Raw genomic sequence first — 18,694 nt, 5'->3', positions numbered from 1 at the left:
CGTCTAACAGTGAACACAGCGACAGAACCTCTGAACCGGCAGTGTCCAGTCTAACAGTGAACACAGGAACAGAACCTCTGAACCGGCAGTGTCCAGTCTAACAGTGAGCACAGCAGTCTATCAGGTGTTTTCTTGCCGGGTTTGGCTCCTGGCATTCCGGACTGAGTCAGTTCCGTTAGCTACACAGCTAACCCCAGCTAACCACAGTTAGCACTTCACTACTGATCAGTGTTTACATCAAGTAATGGTAGCTAATGTTAGCAGTGAGCTAACATGGAGGGAAAAACTAATGTGATTAAGTTCATGACATTAGCTAATGTTAGCTTTACATCCAAGCAGACTAAAAGCTACATCAGCTATATCTCAAAACTAACTAAATCTACAACGTTAACTGACATTTCCAGTTAGCTGTGTTAGCCTTTGCCCAAAACTAGCAAGGTCCATAATGTTAACTTGTGTTAGCTGTTGCAACCCAACTGGATCCTCAGTGTTAGCTGCATTAGCTTTCTTATACTAGCTTCACCTCTACTGATACTTAGCAATCTTTCCATGATAAAGTCCGGAAACATAGTAGCAAAACCGCTATGCTTACAGCTAGCGCTAGGGCCAAACACAACCTCTGAAACCAGTGGTGTTCATAGCATATGTTAGCTTTACTTAGCTAATGTTAGCTTTACATCCAAGCAGACTAAAATAGCTAATGTTAGCAGTTAGCTACATTAGCTATATCTCAAAAGTAGGAAACCTAAAACATTAGCTTATATTTTCAGTTAGCTACGCTTTTTCCCAAAACATTAGCTTTGCCTCTGCTGCTACTTAGCAATCTTTCCATCATAATGTCCTTGCTTGAACCCGGTCCAGTCCGGCTGTTGAGCCCGGTTCTGTTAGCAGCAGTTAATTAGTGGTTAGCTACTTTAGCAAGTAGTTAGGCTAACGCGATCTGTAGCAAATATATTGTGTATAAAATCTGATCCAGTTTGAATAAAGTTCTAAAGTTGTGCTCAGTAATCAGTCCAGACATAGATGACTGTGACACTGAAAAGTGCTGAATATCAGTTGCTCAAGAATGCTCAAGGAAAAGAATTAAAAATATTTTGTTTCTTTCAAGCATCGGCATGCGAGCCTCCTTCCAGTCCTCTGTGCTACAGCTTCATAAGAATTACTAGTGAGTCTTTATACGTGTGTGAATGGAGCATGAATAAGACTGAAGGTCATGTGACGTTTGACCTCTACTTTGAGTAAGTATTGTCCCTCTAATGTGACGAAATCTACATTAAATATAAAGAGATATCACAAGTGAACTTTAGACGTGCTGATACCTTTTGGACCAAAGCCAGGCTTCCTGTTTGTAACTGTTTTTTAATCTTTAAACAGCCAAACATCAAGCAAGCTCAACAACACGAACATTAGCAGCCAGATCAGATTTGTAACAAGCAGGAGGTGCACGGAGACCAGGGCTGAGTTCGATCCCGTGGAGCTCATCAAAGATCGTTTGGTTCAAATCTGGGTGGAAGCTCATGTAGAAAACTCCAGCTGCACGTCAACCAGGAGCTCTGCCGTACTCAGAGAGACGGGTAATCTCTCAAAGCAAGAAGTTAAAAGTTTATTTAATATCCATGCAAAAGAAAAAACATACACAATGTATTCTTGCCTTTGCTCAACAGTCAAGTACGAAGCACCACAAAATATTTCCATGTCCTGGTTAAGAAACAACCTCCGCTTACGATGGAGAGCAGCAGAGAATGAATCAGCTCTGGCCGAGGTCCGGTTCAGACGAGATGAACACCCCAAAGAATCATGGGAGAGTGTGAGGACAATTCTGTTACCAACTTTAATGAATCTTTTTTACATTAGTTAACATGTTTGACATACTGTTCATATTTTTGTTGCAGAGAATAACAAATACCACCAGTGAGACTTCAACAGCTCTATCTCACGTCTTGACAGACCAGGTTATTGATGTGGATCTGTCCAAACTTACAGTTTACCGGGTTCAAATCAGACAACGGTCCAATCAGGCTCCAAACCCACTGTGGAGTGACTGGTCTCCAGTTATGATCGTTCCTGCAGGTGAAGTCATGGATTTTCATGTTGTACTAACTTGTGACACAGATCTATATTTAAGACTTGTGCTGTGTCTCAGTTTGTGAACTTCCACACTGAATCCATAAGTGCATTCAAACTGTCACTTATGGCAAAATGCATTGTACTGTGAGTAGCCGAGTAAAGACCCTCAGTGGTCGACCATTTTAACTACTTAATCTAGGGAATCGAGGGATCACCGGCACTGAGAAAAAAGCATCTGTGGAAGCTGCTGGATGTTAAACTAGGTTAACTAATATTCTGTGTTCTTACTGCAGAGCTGGAACAAAAACCTGAAGTCACTGCGACAACAAGAGTCGAAAATGGGACTCGAGAGGTGACGCTAACATGGAAGGTAAGCCGGTGAAGAAGAAACGACACCACAACATTCACTACAGCCTGTCTAAAACCTGGACGTAGTCTCTGTGACGTCCCCGCAGACTGTCTAAAACCTGGACGTAGTCTCCGTGCTGTGTCTTTATGAAGCGTGTTGTCTTTTTGCTTTCCAGCCGATGCCACACGCAGAAGCAGTCACAGGAGTGACTTATGTCCTGAAGCACGAGTATTCTGGTGGATGTCCTTGGGTGAAAAAGACCCACATCATCAAATCAACCAAACACACTTCTTATGTCTTGTACTCTGCTGTCAACATCTCCGTTATCGCCAGAAACACAGCAAGCCTTTCTCCTCCAGCAGTCATACGAGTCCCGGCTGTACCTGCTGCAGATTTAAAAGGTGTGTGTCGCGTACTGTATCATGTGTATTCATCTTTAGGTAGACCTTAAAGACTCTTATTTCTGTTGTCTCCTGGCAGCTTGTGGCAAAACGTTACTGGAGAGCAGATTAAACAAGAAAACTTGCCTTGAGTTGTACGAGCTTCAAGATGGAGAAAATGTGATCACTATAACAGCAAGGACGAAAAAAAAAATGAGTAAGTTGTATTAAAACTGCATTTCACCACCAAACTTCTAAAGAGGGAAATGCTAATCATTAGGTTGTTCTCACACCATGTTTAATTTTAAAGTCTCCATGAAACAGGAAGTAGAATTCTGTAGATATTGATTGGCGTATTTGAATTACGACTGTTTGTTCATGCCCAAAATTTACAGCACCCAAGGTTCCAAAGTCTTGGGTCCAACCATGAGTTGACGTATAAATCAGTTTCTGTCTCTATTCCAGCCATGAAAGACTACGTACGCTACCTTTACTTTGAACACAGTTGTGATGGTGGTAGACCACGGACAGATAAAATGTGTCTCTATTATCAAAAGGAAGGTGGTAAGTGTCTTTAAACTGGATTTAAACACATTAAGACTCTTGAATGAATTCAGACTCTGTAGGCGAGGCACCAAGATTTTGGTATCAGAACAGTCTGGTTTCCATTTGTAGTTCGAGTTATCTGACGCTTTTATCCAAGGCGACTTACAAAATAGGGAAACAATCAAGGTACAGTGTGACAAGGATGTGTTAGTGCAGCAGTAAGTTCTACTCACATAGAATCAAGGTCCAGTTGTAGACGGGACAGATGTGTCATATCCAGTTGTTGGTAGTGTTGTAGAGGAGGTCCTCTCTGAAGAGCTGGAGGTCTTCAGGGGGTTTAGACGTTCCACCAAGGGGGGAACAACAGACGTTCATTGGCAGTAGACAGTATTTAGTCTGTCTTCTCTTTCAGTTCCACTCAGAGAACCTCAGGACTTCGCTCCTTTCAATGAAACTCAAAGTTCTGTTCACCTGTCTTGGAGAGCGATTCCCTCTGTGGACCAGCGAGGGTTCCTGACACACTACAGCCTCTGCAGTGTGAAGATCAGTCCACAAGATGAGCCCAAAGGTGTGAAGTCACTTGTTGAACTAATATTTCTGTTGAGAACTTGCAGTGTAAAATGAAATGACGACATCCCGTACGTTTCTCCACATCTCATTTCAGCAAAGTGCCAGAACGTATCAGCCTCGCTGACAAAACACTGTCTGGAAAACTTGACACCCGGAGCAAAGTACAACATCAGCCTGACCGGAGTGACGCGAGTAGGCGAAGGACCTAAAGCCACCGTAACAATCAACACGGTGCCAGAGAAACATGTGAATGGTACCACATTTACAGAATCAAACTTGTTGAAGTGGCTTTTATTTTTACCCACGTTGAGTGCTCACAAAGTTTCTCCTCTCAAATCAGTGCCGTGGAGCCTCAGCTTGCTGATTTTGCTCTCTTTATTCCTGATACCGTGCACCTGCATCTTGAAGAGGTAGGTGACCCCGACTTGATTCACAGCAACACTGATGACACTGACTATCTTTAACACTACTGTGCGATGTGTGTTCTCACAGTTCAAATTCAGTTTGAATGTTGGAAGGTCAGTACAGTCACAGATGTGTTTGGTGGAGAGAGTTCCAGAGGGAGGCGGGCAGCTACAGAGAAGAAGAGGTAGGAGGAGGTAGGAAGGGCCTGGTTAGGGTTAGGGAGGGCTTTGTGTGTGAGGAGGAGGATTTTGAACTGAATGCGGAGGTGGAGGTTCTGGAGGACAGACGTGCAGCAGAGTTTTGGATGTCCTGGAGTTTATTTAAAGTCTTGGATGGTGTCCCGTAGAGGATACTGTTGCAGTCGTCGATTCTGGAGGTGACGAAGGTGTGAGTGACGGAGGGTGGATCTGGTGATTGGGTTCATGTGATTTTCAAAGGAGAGGTTATTGTCAAAGATGACTCCGAGGTTGCGACTGTGAGGGCATGAAGACAGGGTGGAGTTGTCGACGGTGAGGCAGAAACTATCAGTGGTTTTGGGGCCAATGATGATCAGATCTGATTGGTCACAGGTCGGTTTGAGGAAGTTTGTCTGCATCCAGGACTTGATGTCGGTGAGGCAGTTGGAGAGAGTGGCAGAGGTTGATGGGTTTGGTGACATAAAGCTGGACATCGTCTACATAGCAATGATAGTGGAGACCATTAACACAGCATACTGTATATTCTGTCATATCCACCTTCCTCATGTACATAAATTAGATTTATCTTAGCATACTTTAGTCTACAAACATTATTGTTTATTGTACATAGTTTAATGTTCTGTTTACCTGACAAGTTCTTTGTTTTTAGTTGTATTTATGTATCTGTGTATGTACATTAAGAGCAATGCCGTCTGATTCTGTCTGATGACCAAAGAAAGTGATTTCTCTACAGAGATTTGCCGTCTTTCTTATGTATCAAGTTATGAATGCAGAGGAATTCTTGGTCCCGAATATTCGTTATCTGGATTTTCATTGGCTGCATCTGAAGCAACGAAACATTAGCCGCAAAATCGCTGTTAGATGATGTTCCAGACTGGTGTCTCCTCCCATTGTTCTTCTCCTGATATCAAACCTACAACCTAAAACTCTAGATGTAGACCTGATGTTCTCACATCAATAATAGAACATTCCATCATAAACACTCCAAAGAAGTATGTTTAAGTTAGTATTGTTGAGTATCTTTTAACAGTTTCTCCTCTCTTCTAATACTTAGAACCAAAAACAAGATCTTCCCTCCTGTGCCGACGCCTGTTATTCCAGATCACACCTCCTATCAACCGGAGAGTCAGGTAAGAGATGTTAGTTACCGGAGAAATCTGAACCTGTTACGCCTGCATCCGAGGGCGAGGATGGGGACGAGAGGGACTACCGTACCGAGGTGGTTTTCTTTGATAGGCAGTCCGGAACCAAGTCGCGGAGCTGAGCTAACCAGTTAACAGTAACTTTATCAAGTCCATAAAGAAACCTGCTGTCTGGTTTTGGAGACAGGATGGTGATCTAACTACTAACCAAGAAGAAATGAGTCTTAGCAAGGTAACGGCCGGTCCTGTAAAAGGCTAACAGCAGCTACAGCAGCCATTTTTTACATTTTGTTTGTTCTCTGTGACAAAGTTTAATATCTTTCATCTTTGGGTGTCGATTAGCTCATTGGGTAGAGCAGCCGCCCCACGTACAAAGGCTCAGTTTCCACATTCCTGTCACTCTTCAGCTGTCTCTATATTATAAACTTTCATCTTACTCTGCTAACGTGACCTTCAACAGGAGATGCTGGAGAGAGAGGAGGAGATTCATGAAGTGACGCTGCACCGGCTACATCCAGAGGTCAGCTCTCTCCCCGAGGAGTCAGAGGAGGCCGGGGTCCACGGCGATGATGAAGAGGAGGAGGAGGATGAGGAGAACGACAGGGAAGGTTCACGGATGTCAGGAGGCTCGACAGATGAGACACAGAGGAGCTCCAGAGGAGGAGACATGACAGATGTGGAACAGCTGGAGAATGAGATCGCCATGCTGATCTACAGGAACGGTTTGGTCTTCGATGTGAAGACGGACGCGACGTAAAGGCAACCGGTGGAGACTCCAGGAAGTTACAGTTCCTTTAGCTGAGAGATCTCCTGACATTTTGATCTTAGAACTGCACATTGTACATAATTTGATTTCAAATGTTTTGTTCTGTATTAAACATCTTAAATCCATGTTTTTCTTTCACTCACTTAATAAACTGTATTTGTTCTGATTACATTAAAACCAGCGAGTCGACAACTTTGTTTTGTTAAAATAATATTTTATGGTACTAGACTTGCATAATGTTGCTTTAAATGCAGCTCTGAGGAATTTATGCTTTAAAACTAATTTTAAATTATATTTACACATGATATAAATCATTATAACACCAAAAACATCTGATAATATTTCATTAACAAAAACAAGGCGGTTTGTAATAACGACACCACAGAGGTGATCGTTCATCGATTGCTTTCCCCTAAACCAACACACACGGCCCGCTGATTGGCTGCCTGGGGCCCCGCTGATCTGTACACAGTGTGATGGGGCGCACGTCGCTCTCTGCGTGCTGACGTGCGGTTGGAGATCTGCTGACGTCGAGCTGACGGCGCCGTCTTCCTGTCGCAGTCACTCGGTGCTCGTCGTCGTTACTATGGCGGCTCCTAGAACATGGACGTAGTGTCGAGCCTGGTGTCGTTAACGGTCACGAAGGTGTTGCAGTTTTCTGGACTGGCGGACAGAAATGTCCTGAGGACGAAGAAGATGGAGGAGAAAGCGCTAGAAGTCTACGGTATGGAGGAGGAGGGGGGGGGGCTGCCGTTAACGTGACCGGTACCGTGACTGCTGCCGCTCTGAGTGACCGTTGGTGACCGTTGGTGACCGTTATCTGTTGGCGCCACAACTGTTTATCAGCGTTCTATCACGTGATGTAGTTTTATGAAGTTTTTGTAGTTCTGACAGTTTGCCGCCATCGAACGTGAATTTAAAGCGACAGTACCTAGTGTTGTCACGATACCAGAAGGAGTTACCACGATATTATACCAGACTAAGTATCACGATACTATACCAGACTAAGTGTCACGATACTATACCAGACTAAGTATCGTGATACTATACCAGACTAAGTGTCACGATACTATACCAGACTAAGTATCACGATACTTTACCAGACTAAGTATCACGTTATTATACCAGACTAAGTACCGTGATACTATACCAGACTAAGTGTCACGATATTATACCAGACTAAGTACCCTGATACTATACCAGACAAAGTATCATGGTACTATACCAGACAAAGTATCACGGTACTATACCAGACTAAGTATCGCGATACTATACCAGACTAAGTATCACGGTACTATACCAGACAAAGTATCACGATACTATACCAGACAAAGTATCACGATACTATACCAGACTAAGTATCACGATACTATACCAGACTAAGTATCACGATACTATACCTGACTAAGTATCACGGTACTATACCTGACTAAGTATCACGATACTATACCAGACTAAGTGTCGCGATACTATACCAGACTAAGTATCACGATACTATACCAGACAAAGTGTCGCGATACTATACCAGACTAATTATCGTGATCCTATACCAGACTAAGTGTCACGATACTATACCTGACTAACTGTCACGATACTATACCAGACTAATTATCCCGATACTATACCAGACAAAATATTACGATACTATAGCAGACAAAATATTACGATACTATACCAGACTAAGTATCCTGATACTATACCAGACAAAATATTACGATACTATAGCAGACAAAATATTACAATACTATAATAGACAAAATATTACGATACTATAACAGACTAAGTATCACGGTACTATACCAGACTAAGTATCACGATACTATACCTGACTAAGTATCACGGTACTATACCAGACAAAATATCACTGTACTATACCAGACAAAGTATCACGATACTATACCAGACAAAGTATCACGATACTATACCAGACTAAGTATCACGATACTGTACCAGACTAAGTATCCCGATACTATACCAGACTAAGTATCCCGATACTATACCAGACAAAATATTACGATACTATACCAGACAAGGATCCCGATACTATACCAGACTAAGTATCCCGATACTATACCAGACAAAATATTACGATACTATACCAGACAAAGTATCACGATACTATAGCATTTAGTTTTATAAAGTATCTCTGTGGTTAACTTGAAGTTAAATCAATGATTTATTGAATGGAGTTTGGTGTGTTTGTAGGGTTGTAATAATAGTAATAAAGTTTATTTAGTGTCACAGTGTTCCACAGGAGCGATGTAAACAAAATAAACCAATCAAACATGCAGACGTCACACGGCAGAACCTTCAAATGAATCCTGAGGTGAAGTCGGTGTGAAGACGGGAGTGATGGTGATGCTTTCACGGTTCAATGAACGACGACACATCTCGTTTGTTTCCTCCATATCAGATGTGATCCGATCGATCCGGGACCCGGAGAAGCCCAACACCCTGGAGGAGCTGGACGTGGTGACGGAGAAATGTGTGGAGGTCCAGGAGCTCGGCGAGGACGAGTACCTCATCATTATCAAGTTCTCTCCCACCGTGCCTCACTGCTCTCTGGCTACGCTGATCGGTGAGTCGCCGATTCATTGTCGAACGTCTTCTCATGACATGACCGGCCGCCGTGCTCTGCTGCACACACACTGCTCAAAGTTCAGTTTGACCTTTGACCTCATTACTGCTGGTTATCAATCAATCGGTGTGATCAAGAAGATCACGGACAGTGAAGTGGACTCTGTTTCATTCGCTGTGTCTGATTAATACTCGTTATTATCTCGCCCCTCGCTTTAAAAGCTTTAATTACTGTCATTTAAAATCACAGTGTATTACCCAGACGTCTAACCGACATCGTTTCCCAGACGACGAATGAGCAGCTTCATGTTCAGTTTGTTTCATTTTTTCTGTTTGTTCCATAAACTATTTATCACCAACAGCAGCTGTCAGCCCAGCTCGGCGTCTGTCTTTCAGCCTTTTATTTCACCAAGCTCTCACCAACCACTAAAAGTCAGTCCCACATTTACTCTTGAGGCTGCTGAGCCCCATTCGACCGGCTCCTGTTCTGGCACAACAGCAGCTCTGTTTACATTAGCTAAACTCATCTAACATTAGCTAACAGTGGATAACATACTGAGCTAACAGCAGCTAACATGAGCTAACAGCAGCTAACAGACTGAGCTAACATGAGCTAACAGCAGCTACAGCTGTCAGCAGTTTACTTCACTGTCCATCATAAACTCTGTAAATCACAGAGAGTTGAGGCGGAGCAGCTCCATGACAGTTGGTGTATGTGAAGCCAAAACCTGCAGTTCCTCTGACGTCCTCTTGAGGCTGGCTCCAAAAGTGACACTGATGCTGTCGTCCAGCTCTCTGTAGAGCACGTACTCATGAAGCTGCAGTGTCTCACTTATTATTCAGTATTAGCGTGCAGCGTTCATCCTGAATCTGAATGAAGTGACAGATTTCCCCTCAGGACGTTTTTCTTAATACGATGACGAGTTGAGATTGAATTGGCCGCTCTCCTGAAGTGACCTCGGCCTCTCTCGACTCCGACCGCGTGCCTCAGGCGAGCTTTTAGTCCAGCAGATGATTTCCTGACAGTCTGAGGAGGACTGCTGCTGGCAGACGCTTTTAACACAGCTGCCAGCGGACCGACCCACATCTGAGTCTGTTAGTGTGAGCCAGACTGACGGGACAGAAATGATACGACCACAGGAGCAGGACAAAACCTGGACGGAGTCTCTGTGACCGCAGACTGTCTAAAACCTGGACGGAGTCTCTGTGACGTCCCCGCAGACTGTCTAAAACCTGGACGTAGTCTCCGTGACGTCCTCACAGACTGTCTAAAACCTGGACGTAGTCTCCGTGACGTCCTCACAGACTGACATCAACCGACTCATTAAAAGTCTGAAGCGTTCATGACACGGCGGCGTTCATCTTCCCACGCGTTGATTGCAGATTCGTGTTAATTACTTTCCTCCTCTCTGCTCGTTTCTCTCTGTTCTCTGCAGAACAGTCACGATCTCCCAGCAGACCGACATCAGTCCGTCACCGACGTCTCTGATCTGCTGAGACGTTTGCTGTGATCTGAATCTCTGTCTCATGCTGATGTTTTATGTCTCTGCAGGTCTCTGCTTACAAGTGAAGCTGCAGCGATGTTTGCCATTTAAACACAAGGTGAGTCCAACAAAGCTTCATGAAGTCGTCACCTGGAACAGCTACCATACATGCTGAGTGAGCACGGTGCGGTCCAACTCATCCCACAACATCTCAGCTGGGTTTAGGTCATGTGATCGAGGAGGTCATCACTCCATCACTCTCCGTCTCGGACACCTCCTGGAGTCTGGAGGTGTGTTTGGGGTTCTTGTCCTGTTGAAAATCAAACCAGTCGGGTGGCATGTCCATCACACCTCCTCCTCCATGCTTCAGGGTGGGAACCACACATGTAGAAACCGTCCGTCCACCTTCTCTGCGTCTCACAAAGACAAAATCTCAGATTTGGACTCATCACACCAAAGTCCAGATTTCATCTGGCCTGATGTCCGTTCATGTGTTTGTTCATGCTCTGGACTGACCGACCTTGAAGCGTCTCTTTACTTAGAGCTCTTCTTGTCTTACCATGAATTTATCCGGTAGTTAAATAGAGTCTATTTACCGTCTTCCGTTGTCCTCAGTGTCCATACTTTGTCATAAATTGTGGATCCAGGCGGACCTTGAAAGACTTCATGCGTTCATGTGGGTACTTGTTGTTGAAGGCTAATACAGTGTCATGAAAACTTTCAACAGCAGCAACTGTTTCCAGAAACGGCGTCCTCGTTTCTCTCGATGAGCGTCCTTCAGTCTGATACCACTGCTGACAACATCGATAATTCAGATTATTGTACATCGTCTTACCTCAGTACAACATCAGTTCAAACTTTAAGACAGTCGTTCCTACAGAAACAACATAAGGTGGAGGCGTTGCGGAGACTCGTGGGGCTCGGTCCTCAGAGGAAACAGTGGTCGGTCATCAACGATTCAAAGAGCTCGGCTCTCAACGCGGTTAATTAGCTGTTTATTCACAGCCTGGTTTTAGAGGTCGAGGGGCCGCGCAGAGAGGATGGTCATCAAACCAACAGCAGCGTCGAGGCAGGTGTGTTTTCATCTCTGCAGACGAGATGAGTGGCCTCTTGGAGAGGAGTGTTTCCTATCAGGGAGCCGCTGAACATCTGGAACTCAGTCCAGACTGATTCAAGCTCCTGGTTAGTTAATGATGCATGAAACGACGACTTCAGCCTCAGACTGTCTAAAACCTGGACGTAGTCTCCGTGACGTCCCCACACTGTCTAAAACCTGGACGTAGTCTCCGTGACGTCCCCGCAGACTGTCTAAAGCCTGGACGTAGTCTCCGTGACGTCCCCGCAGACTGTCTAAAGCCTGGACGTAGTCTCCGTGATGTCCCCGCAGACTGTCTAAAAGTTTTAGATGAATTGTCTTTGTTGTTCTTGAACTTTGAGTGAAACATTTTAAAACACTTTGTTTTATTTATTTATTCAGATTTTCTTGAAGAAATTTAATTAACAGAAAATCATTGTCTCCTTTTAACAGCAGTTGTTTTTTTCTCTTCGCAGTTGGAAATTTACATTTCAGAAGGAACTCATTCGACCGAGGAGGACAGTGAGTGTCTTTATTTCTTCCTGTAGATTAAACAGCCTCCCACTGAGGCGATCTTCTGCTGGATGTTGTGTTGTGCACAGCAGCTGCACAAACATGGTCAGCATTAGTAACGGAGGCTGAGCGAGGCGAAAAACAAACTGATGCAATCTAAGAACCAAATGAAGTTCATGAACTTTGTGACTGGAGATAAAAATGAAATGATGCAGCGTTGATCCGATCAACAGGCAGTAAAAACATACAGACGCACAGACCGTGAAGGTCCTTCAGTCTGAACATCTTCAACATGTCCAGGACGTCCTCACAGCTTTAGGAGAGAGGGTCAAGTTTAATTAATGAATCCTCCTGATATGAATCATGTAGCACCGCTATCAGATCCACGACAATGTTTAAGGCAGATTTCTGCTAATTTTGAACTTTCAGGACGATGAACTCAGACGATGCATCGACTGTCCTGAAGTTCCTCGTGTAACAAACAAACTTTTCTGCAGAGTTCGAAACTTTGAGATGATTCAGGAACTATTTTCTTACAGCGCCGAGCGTCGCAGATTCTCTGCTCGCCGTCTATTGAACTTGACATTTGTTTAGTTGTTAAATGTTAAATCATTTTATTTTTTGCTGAAAACTGAAAGTGACTGTCTGTAAAAGCAGCACTGACCTCATCTAACTTCTCTGAGTATTAACGGCAGTCGGCCCTCATCAGGAACCTGACGGTGCTTCTCTTCATGTAGACTGACGTTAAACACTGTAAACTATAACGTCAGTTTGTTCGTTCGTTGTATCGTGCACAGTTCAGGTTAAAGAGCAAAAAACAAACTCGTCCCAACCAATAACATCATAGAGATACATCAACACCGATAAACATCAGTCAGTCAGTCAAAGTCCAGTCCAGGTTTTTGTCTCGTCAGTCGGCCACAGAAACTCGTCCAAAGTCCAGATCCTGCAGGAGGACGGCGACGGTCTTCCTTCCCGGCACACGCCAACCTAGACGAGAAAACAAGAAAACATACGGACACCAGCATCCAACAGGACGAACTCAACATGACGTCCCCGTCGACTCCATGCCGTCTTTATTTGAAACGACAAAGGGGGGTTGGAGTTCAGGTGGAGGTGTGTGGGTGACGAAACGTTGACAACTGATCTCAGATCTCAGACCAGTAACAAACAGGAACAAAGGAAGCTGACGCCACCTGACAGGAAGTTCGATAAACAGGCGTACGACACACACACACTGTGGGAGTCAGTGTGTGTGTGCAGTTGGTGCGTAGTTGGTGCGTAGTTGGTGCGCAGTTGGTGCGCAGTTGGTGCGTAGTTGGTGCGCAGATGGTGCGCAGATGGTGCGTAGTTGGTGCGCAGTTGGTGCGCAGTTGGTGCGCAGTTGGTGCGTAGTTGGTGCGTAGTTGGTGCGCAGATGGTGTGTAGTTGGTGCGCAGTTGGTGCGCAGTTGGTGCGCAGATGGTGCGTAGTTGGTGTGCAGATGGTGTGTAGTTGGTGCGTAGTTGGTGCGTAGTTGGTGCGTAGTTGGTGTGCAGATGGTGCGTAGTTGGTGTGTAGTTGGTGCGTAGTTGGTGCGTAGTTGGTGTGCAGATGGTGCGTAGTTGATGTGCAGTTGGTGCGTAGTTGGTGTGCAGTCGGTGTGTAGATGGTGTGTAGTTGGTGCGTAGTTGGTGTGTAGATGGTGTGTAGTTGGTTGTGTAGTTGGTGTGTAGTTGGTGCGCAGTTGGTGTGTAGTTGGTGCGCAGATGGTGTGTAGTTGGTGCGTAGTTGGTGTGTAGATGGTGTGTAGTTGGTTGTGTAGTTGGTGTGTAGTTGGTGCGCAGTTGGTGCGTAGTTGGTGCGCAGATGGTGCGCAGTTGGTGTGTAGTTGGTGTGCAGTCGGTGTGTAGATGGTGTGTAGTTGGTGCGTAGTTGGTGTGTAGATGGTGTGTAGTTGGTGTGTAGTCGGTGTGTAGATGGTGTGTAGTTGGTTGTGTAGTTGGTGTGTAGTTGGTGCGCAGTTGGTGTGTAGTTGGTGTGTAGTTGGTGTGTAGTTGGTGTGCAGTCGGTGTGTAGTTGGTGTGTAGTTGGTGCGTAGTTGGTGTGTAGTTTGCGTCTCATTGTTAATTGCTGTTGTTTGTGTCTCCAGTTAATAAACAGATCAACGATAAAGAGCGAGTGGCGGCCGCCATGGAAAACCCAAACCTGAGAGAGATCGTGGAGCAGTGCGTGACCGAACCGGACGACTGACGGAGCACGCTTCACCTACACCTGTGTGTGTGTGTGTGTGTGTGTGTGTGTGTGTGTGTGTGTGTGTGTGTGTGTGTGTTCAGTGCCACAGTCAGGTCCTGAAGACAGAATCTGAGCTCGGAGGACTTCCTGATCATTCCCTGCTGGACGGCGTCGCGCTCTGAACTGAAACACGAAGCGAGCCGCTGTCGCCGCGACGTCTGACGTCTGTTCTTTTGTAAATGTGCTCGTCTGTAAAATAATTAGAGGTGATTATTTTCAAAATAAATCAAAGAATCATGCATTAAAGTTTCATCAATGAGAAGCTGCTTTGAATCCTGTCTTACTGACAGAACCACGCTTCAGCCGTCTTTAAGTACACGTCAACACAAACACACTGATGTCATAGTGACATCATCAGGTCTGATGATGTCACTATGACTGATGACTACTGATGACCAGGAATCATTCACCGGAATGTGCCGACACGTTCCCAGGAAGTCTGCAAGTCCTGAGGGAAGTCCAAACCCACAAATGATCCAGTCCACCTGACTGATTACAGTCTACGGAGACTACGTCCAGGTTTTAGACAGTCTGCGGGGACGTCACAGAGACTACGTCCAGGTTTTAGACAGTCTGTGGGGACGTCTGTGTGTCTCTGTGATTAAAGGTCATTACCGTACTCGTTACCTTCTTGCTCTCGGATGATTTGAACATGAATCTCAGCTGCTCTGTTGTTCTCCTCCTCACCTTTTGGGGGCGCTGTTGGTCTGAATGGAAGAGAAAAGAAGAAATGATTCTGAAACATCATGTTACAGAGTGTGTGTGTGTGTGTGTGTGTGTGTGTGTGTGTGTGTGTGTGATCCCTGCAGACTGTTCACTGGCTGTTTGAGAGCAGCAGATATTCTCACACAAACAAACCTGACCAAGGACTCACTAAAACACTCATTATGTTTTTTAAGTCTTAGTCTCCGTGACGTCCCCGCAGACTGTCTAAAACCTGGACGTAGTCTCCGTGACATCCCCGCTGACTGTCTAAAACCTGGATGTAGTCTCCGTGACGTGTTAAGACCAGCCGTGTGTTCTGTCTGTCCATTCTGGGCTTGTGTAGAAACAGTCGACGTTCACCCTGAAGTTATCAAAGAGCTGAATAATTTCAGGTTGTATTTGACACTCATCATCTTCATCGTGTGTTCTGTGTTGTTGCAGCTTCGGGTGGTTTTGTTTTGAATTGTCTCATTTTCAGAGGTGGAAGCGACGTCGAGTCGTATGAAAGCGAAGGCGTCACAGGATTTATTCAAACGCAGAAAACAGTTTTGTTTTGACACTGAATGCAGATCACGTCCTCTCCTTCCTCTGTAATCAAAGGCTTTCCTGTCAGGCGGGTCCATAATTCACCACAGCACTCACAGATACTCGCTCGGCGCCACCCTGAACTGCTGGATGTGCCGGTGTTGTTGGGCTTTAGTGTCGGCTGCTGTTTGCACTCAGGCTTTGATCACAGAGGAGAGCCGAGGCAGAGCAACAACCACCTTAAGACTACGTCCAGGTTTAGACAGTCTGTGAGTCACGGAGACTGCGTCCAGGTTTTAGACAGTCTGCGGGGACGTCTCGGAGACACAGTGAGCGAGCAAGAAGCCGCCGGACAAGAGTAAATGTGGGACTGACTTTTAGTGGTTGGTGAGAGCTTGGTGAAATAAAAGGCTGAAAGACAGACGCCGAGCTGGGCTGACTGCTGCTGGACTAGGCAGTGAGATCAGCTGCTGCTGGGGACCTGGATGATGATTGGCTGCTGGAGACCTGGATGATGATTGGCTGGTAGCAAAGTTGTGGACTCTAGTTTTTGGACAACGTTGGATCAGGATAGAAACACTGACAGAAACATGGAGAAGATCAGCAGCTTCATGTTAAAGAATAAAGAGGAGGTAAAGAAATGACTCGCGCTGTAACGTCTCCGAGGTCTGGACCGAACACACGGTTCACAGTTTAACTTTACATAAAAAGTCTGGAACTCGGCTCAGCTGGCCGGATGGAGACGAGCAGCTTTATTCTCTGAGGGGATGAGAAACAGGTGCTCAGGTGAGTGGGGGATCAGGTGACAGCAGATTGGAGAAGGAGGGAGACGTCCAGCTCGCTCCATGACTGACGAGGACCTGCAGTGACCTGAAGGCCATTCAGCTAACAGGAGTTAATGACGTGCAGATCACCTGAGGCGTTCTTTCTTCTGGTTTGATTATTTTAAAATATGCAGTTTAATTTCACACATGAGCATCTCGCCCGAGGACACGTCAACATGCAGACCGGAGGAGCCGGGGACTGAACCGGCTCGACCTCCTGAGCCACAGCCGCTTCAGGTTAGATCTGATCTGTGTAAAGTCAGCATGAAGAAATAAATAAATAAATCTGAGTTCATCAGGCCAAAGAAGAAAGAGTTATTAACCACCCCAACAAATCTGAATGATTAAAAATATCAACGACTTCATGAAACCAGCTGTTAAAATCAGGTAAGTGATTGAAGTGACTGAAACATGTCAGACGAGTTCAGGAAATGAACATGACTAACTCTGAAACGCTCTGAGCGAGGGCTTCGATTTGTCGATGTCACTACTCCACAATGACGTTTAGAGCTTGACATCGACTAGTCGCTAATCACCGTAAACAAACACCGAACACTCCCACCATGCAGAACCCGCTGCACTGCTGGGCCCAGAACCAGGACAGATTTCCCTGTTTGGCCAAGTTGTGCAAACGTTACCTGGCTGTCTCAGCGACAAGCGAGAGGATTGTTTCACTGGCTGGAAATACACGACAGCGGGCGAGCCTTCACCCAGCGCACGTAGAGGCGCTCGTGTTCTTGCAAACCAGGATCGAAAAACCCAAACTGTGACTGAGCAGGACTGTGATGATGACTCGGATGCAGGCTCTTGTCTGTGTTGTTTCCTCACAAACTGTTTGAAGAGTTCAGTATTCTGTTTTCCACTGCGCCTGTACAGAACGTGTAGGTATGTTCCATCAGATTTAACAGCTGAGCTGCTGCTTGTTGTTGATACTCGATGCTCGCTGTGTAACAGCTGTCCATCGTCAGTGAATACAGGTTACTGCAAAGCATCTCACCTCCTGTCGTTCTTTAATTACTGAAAAAAATATAAATGACGTCACCAGCGACTAGTCGACTCGACTTTCATCATATTAGTGTCGACTTAAAATAATCTGAAGTCATGCAACCCCACATCTCTGAGCTGAGATGATTTCATGTCTGTCTCTGTTCAGGGCGGCCTCAGCGTGTCATCGAGCCACCCTTAAGGACCGCCCACAAAACCCTGTTTCAGCCTCTAACGCCACATGTCAGAAATATATCATTTAGTCTTTTCACGTGTTTTCAGCAGCTGTTTTCCAACATATTTAATAACTCAGAACTGACATTAATAAAACTACAGAACAAAATTCTGATTATCACAAATGTCCCAAAGCATCAGTCACATTTTTTCTTTCCTGTGTGGACTCGGTTGTTGCAGCATCTGCTGACGTGTAGGAGCCGTGTCGCCGCGCCAACTCTACCAACACACGGTGCCGCGGCCAGCTGGCAGAGCTTAGCGTGTTGTGGAAGCTGCGACGATGCCGTAAGCCGCCACGTGGTGTGTTTAAGCTTCGGTCGACGAGGCCGCGTGCTGAAATGCCAGCTCGTGTCGAGGTCAGATCAGCCTGCTGTTGGTTTGAGCCAGCGGTGTCCAGCAAACAGAGGAGCAATCTTTCCATCTTTAAGTCGGCCTTCACAGAACTTTAAATGAATGTAGTATAAAGTGTTGCCCAGGGACAGGCAGCGTCCTGGCTTATATGAACCGGCTCCAACCAATCATTGTAGGAGGCTGCAGGACAGGACACAGCCGACGATAAGAAGCTCTGAAGTCGCCCTCAGAGGCCGTCTGCATGCACAGCTCTTCAAACTCATTCTGTGGCATCACAGTCTGCACACGACGGCAGCGAATCCTAAATGTTTGTTCAGGAAACAGAACTCAAACCTCATCACTGCCAGGCTGAGCGAGCGCTGTCTGGTTTGTGTCGGGGCTCCTCGTGATGGATGACTGTCTGCAGCTCACAGGAAGGTTTCAGGAATAATTCCCTGATTTTCACACTGTGTACTTCTGTCACGACTCTCCGCTGTCGGCCCTGAGCTTGATACGAGGAAGCTGCTCAACTGAACCACGAAACAAATTCATTTTTGTCACAGTCAAGTCGAGCTGGAAACTTCAGGTGCTGCGAGGCGGACGGGGGTCCGTTTGCCTCCTTTCGATCACGTCCAACCAGCATTCGGAACTTCAGATCAGAAATCAGAAAAGAAGATCAGCAGCTGTTCACAAGATGTATTAATATTCACAGGACTGTGTGTGTGTGTGTGTGTGTGTGTGTGTGTG

At 45.6% G+C, this 18,694-nt stretch overlaps 2 protein-coding genes across 6 annotated transcripts in view; both read left to right on the top strand.

The window, feature by feature from the left end:
• The window catches only part of LOC104937921 (oncostatin-M-specific receptor subunit beta), a 10,625-nt gene extending 4,078 nt beyond the window's left edge, over nucleotides 1-6,547 (top strand). For 2 of the 4 annotated variants that reach the window (XM_027284795.1, XM_019258088.2), the window contains 13 exons: nucleotides 1,109-1,238; nucleotides 1,375-1,574; nucleotides 1,665-1,807; nucleotides 1,893-2,070; nucleotides 2,361-2,437; nucleotides 2,592-2,817; nucleotides 2,897-3,013; nucleotides 3,262-3,360; nucleotides 3,755-3,910; nucleotides 4,007-4,165; nucleotides 4,253-4,322; nucleotides 5,569-5,644; nucleotides 6,117-6,547. In XM_027284795.1, the coding sequence (XP_027140596.1) occupies nucleotides 1,109-1,238; nucleotides 1,375-1,574; nucleotides 1,665-1,807; nucleotides 1,893-2,070; nucleotides 2,361-2,437; nucleotides 2,592-2,817; nucleotides 2,897-3,013; nucleotides 3,262-3,360; nucleotides 3,755-3,910; nucleotides 4,007-4,165; nucleotides 4,253-4,322; nucleotides 5,569-5,644; nucleotides 6,117-6,413 (1,928 nt within the window). In that variant the 3' untranslated portion in view covers nucleotides 6,414-6,547. Of the gene's footprint in view, nucleotides 1-8; nucleotides 1,239-1,374; nucleotides 1,575-1,664; nucleotides 1,808-1,892; nucleotides 2,071-2,360; nucleotides 2,438-2,591; nucleotides 2,818-2,896; nucleotides 3,014-3,261; nucleotides 3,361-3,754; nucleotides 3,911-4,006; nucleotides 4,166-4,252; nucleotides 4,323-5,568; nucleotides 5,645-6,116 lie in introns of those variants that run through there. The other 2 variants (XM_027284796.1, XM_010754237.3) reach the window with 2 other exon arrangements.
• A 342-nt stretch (nucleotides 6,548-6,889) lies between these two features.
• Nucleotides 6,890-14,607, top strand: ciao2a (cytosolic iron-sulfur assembly component 2A). Of its 2 annotated transcripts, XM_027284805.1 has the most exons (5): nucleotides 6,906-7,146; nucleotides 8,836-9,000; nucleotides 10,552-10,601; nucleotides 12,035-12,080; nucleotides 14,203-14,607. In XM_027284805.1, exons 1-5 carry the CDS (start codon nucleotides 7,026-7,028, stop codon nucleotides 14,301-14,303), a joined length of 483 nt encoding a protein of 160 aa, XP_027140606.1. In that variant the 5' UTR covers nucleotides 6,906-7,025; the 3' UTR covers nucleotides 14,304-14,607. The 2 variants fall into 2 exon arrangements, with proteins under 2 accessions (XP_027140607.1, XP_027140606.1); XM_027284806.1 differs by lacking the exon at nucleotides 12,035-12,080 and having other exon boundaries at nucleotides 6,890-7,146.
• Nucleotides 14,608-18,694: the final 4,087 nt, after the last annotated feature.

The sequence above is a fragment of the Larimichthys crocea genome, chromosome XII (genome assembly GCF_000972845.2).
Source record: "Larimichthys crocea isolate SSNF chromosome XII, L_crocea_2.0, whole genome shotgun sequence".
NCBI lineage: Eukaryota > Metazoa > Chordata > Actinopteri > Sciaenidae > Larimichthys > Larimichthys crocea.
This window is presented reverse-complemented; position numbering and strand designations above follow the sequence as displayed.

Bases quoted from the DNA above. Each gene is read 5' to 3' on its own strand.
- ciao2a (XM_027284805.1), top strand. From the start codon at position 7,026: ATGGACGTAGTGTCGAGCCTGGTGTCGTTAACGGTCACGAAGGTGTTG. The intron at 7,147-8,835 runs GTATGGAGGAGG...CCTCCATATCAG, and splicing joins GAAAGCGCTAGAAGTCTACG to ATGTGATCCGATCGATCCGG. The intron at 10,602-12,034 runs GTGAGTCCAACA...TTCTCTTCGCAG, and splicing joins GTTTGCCATTTAAACACAAG to TTGGAAATTTACATTTCAGA.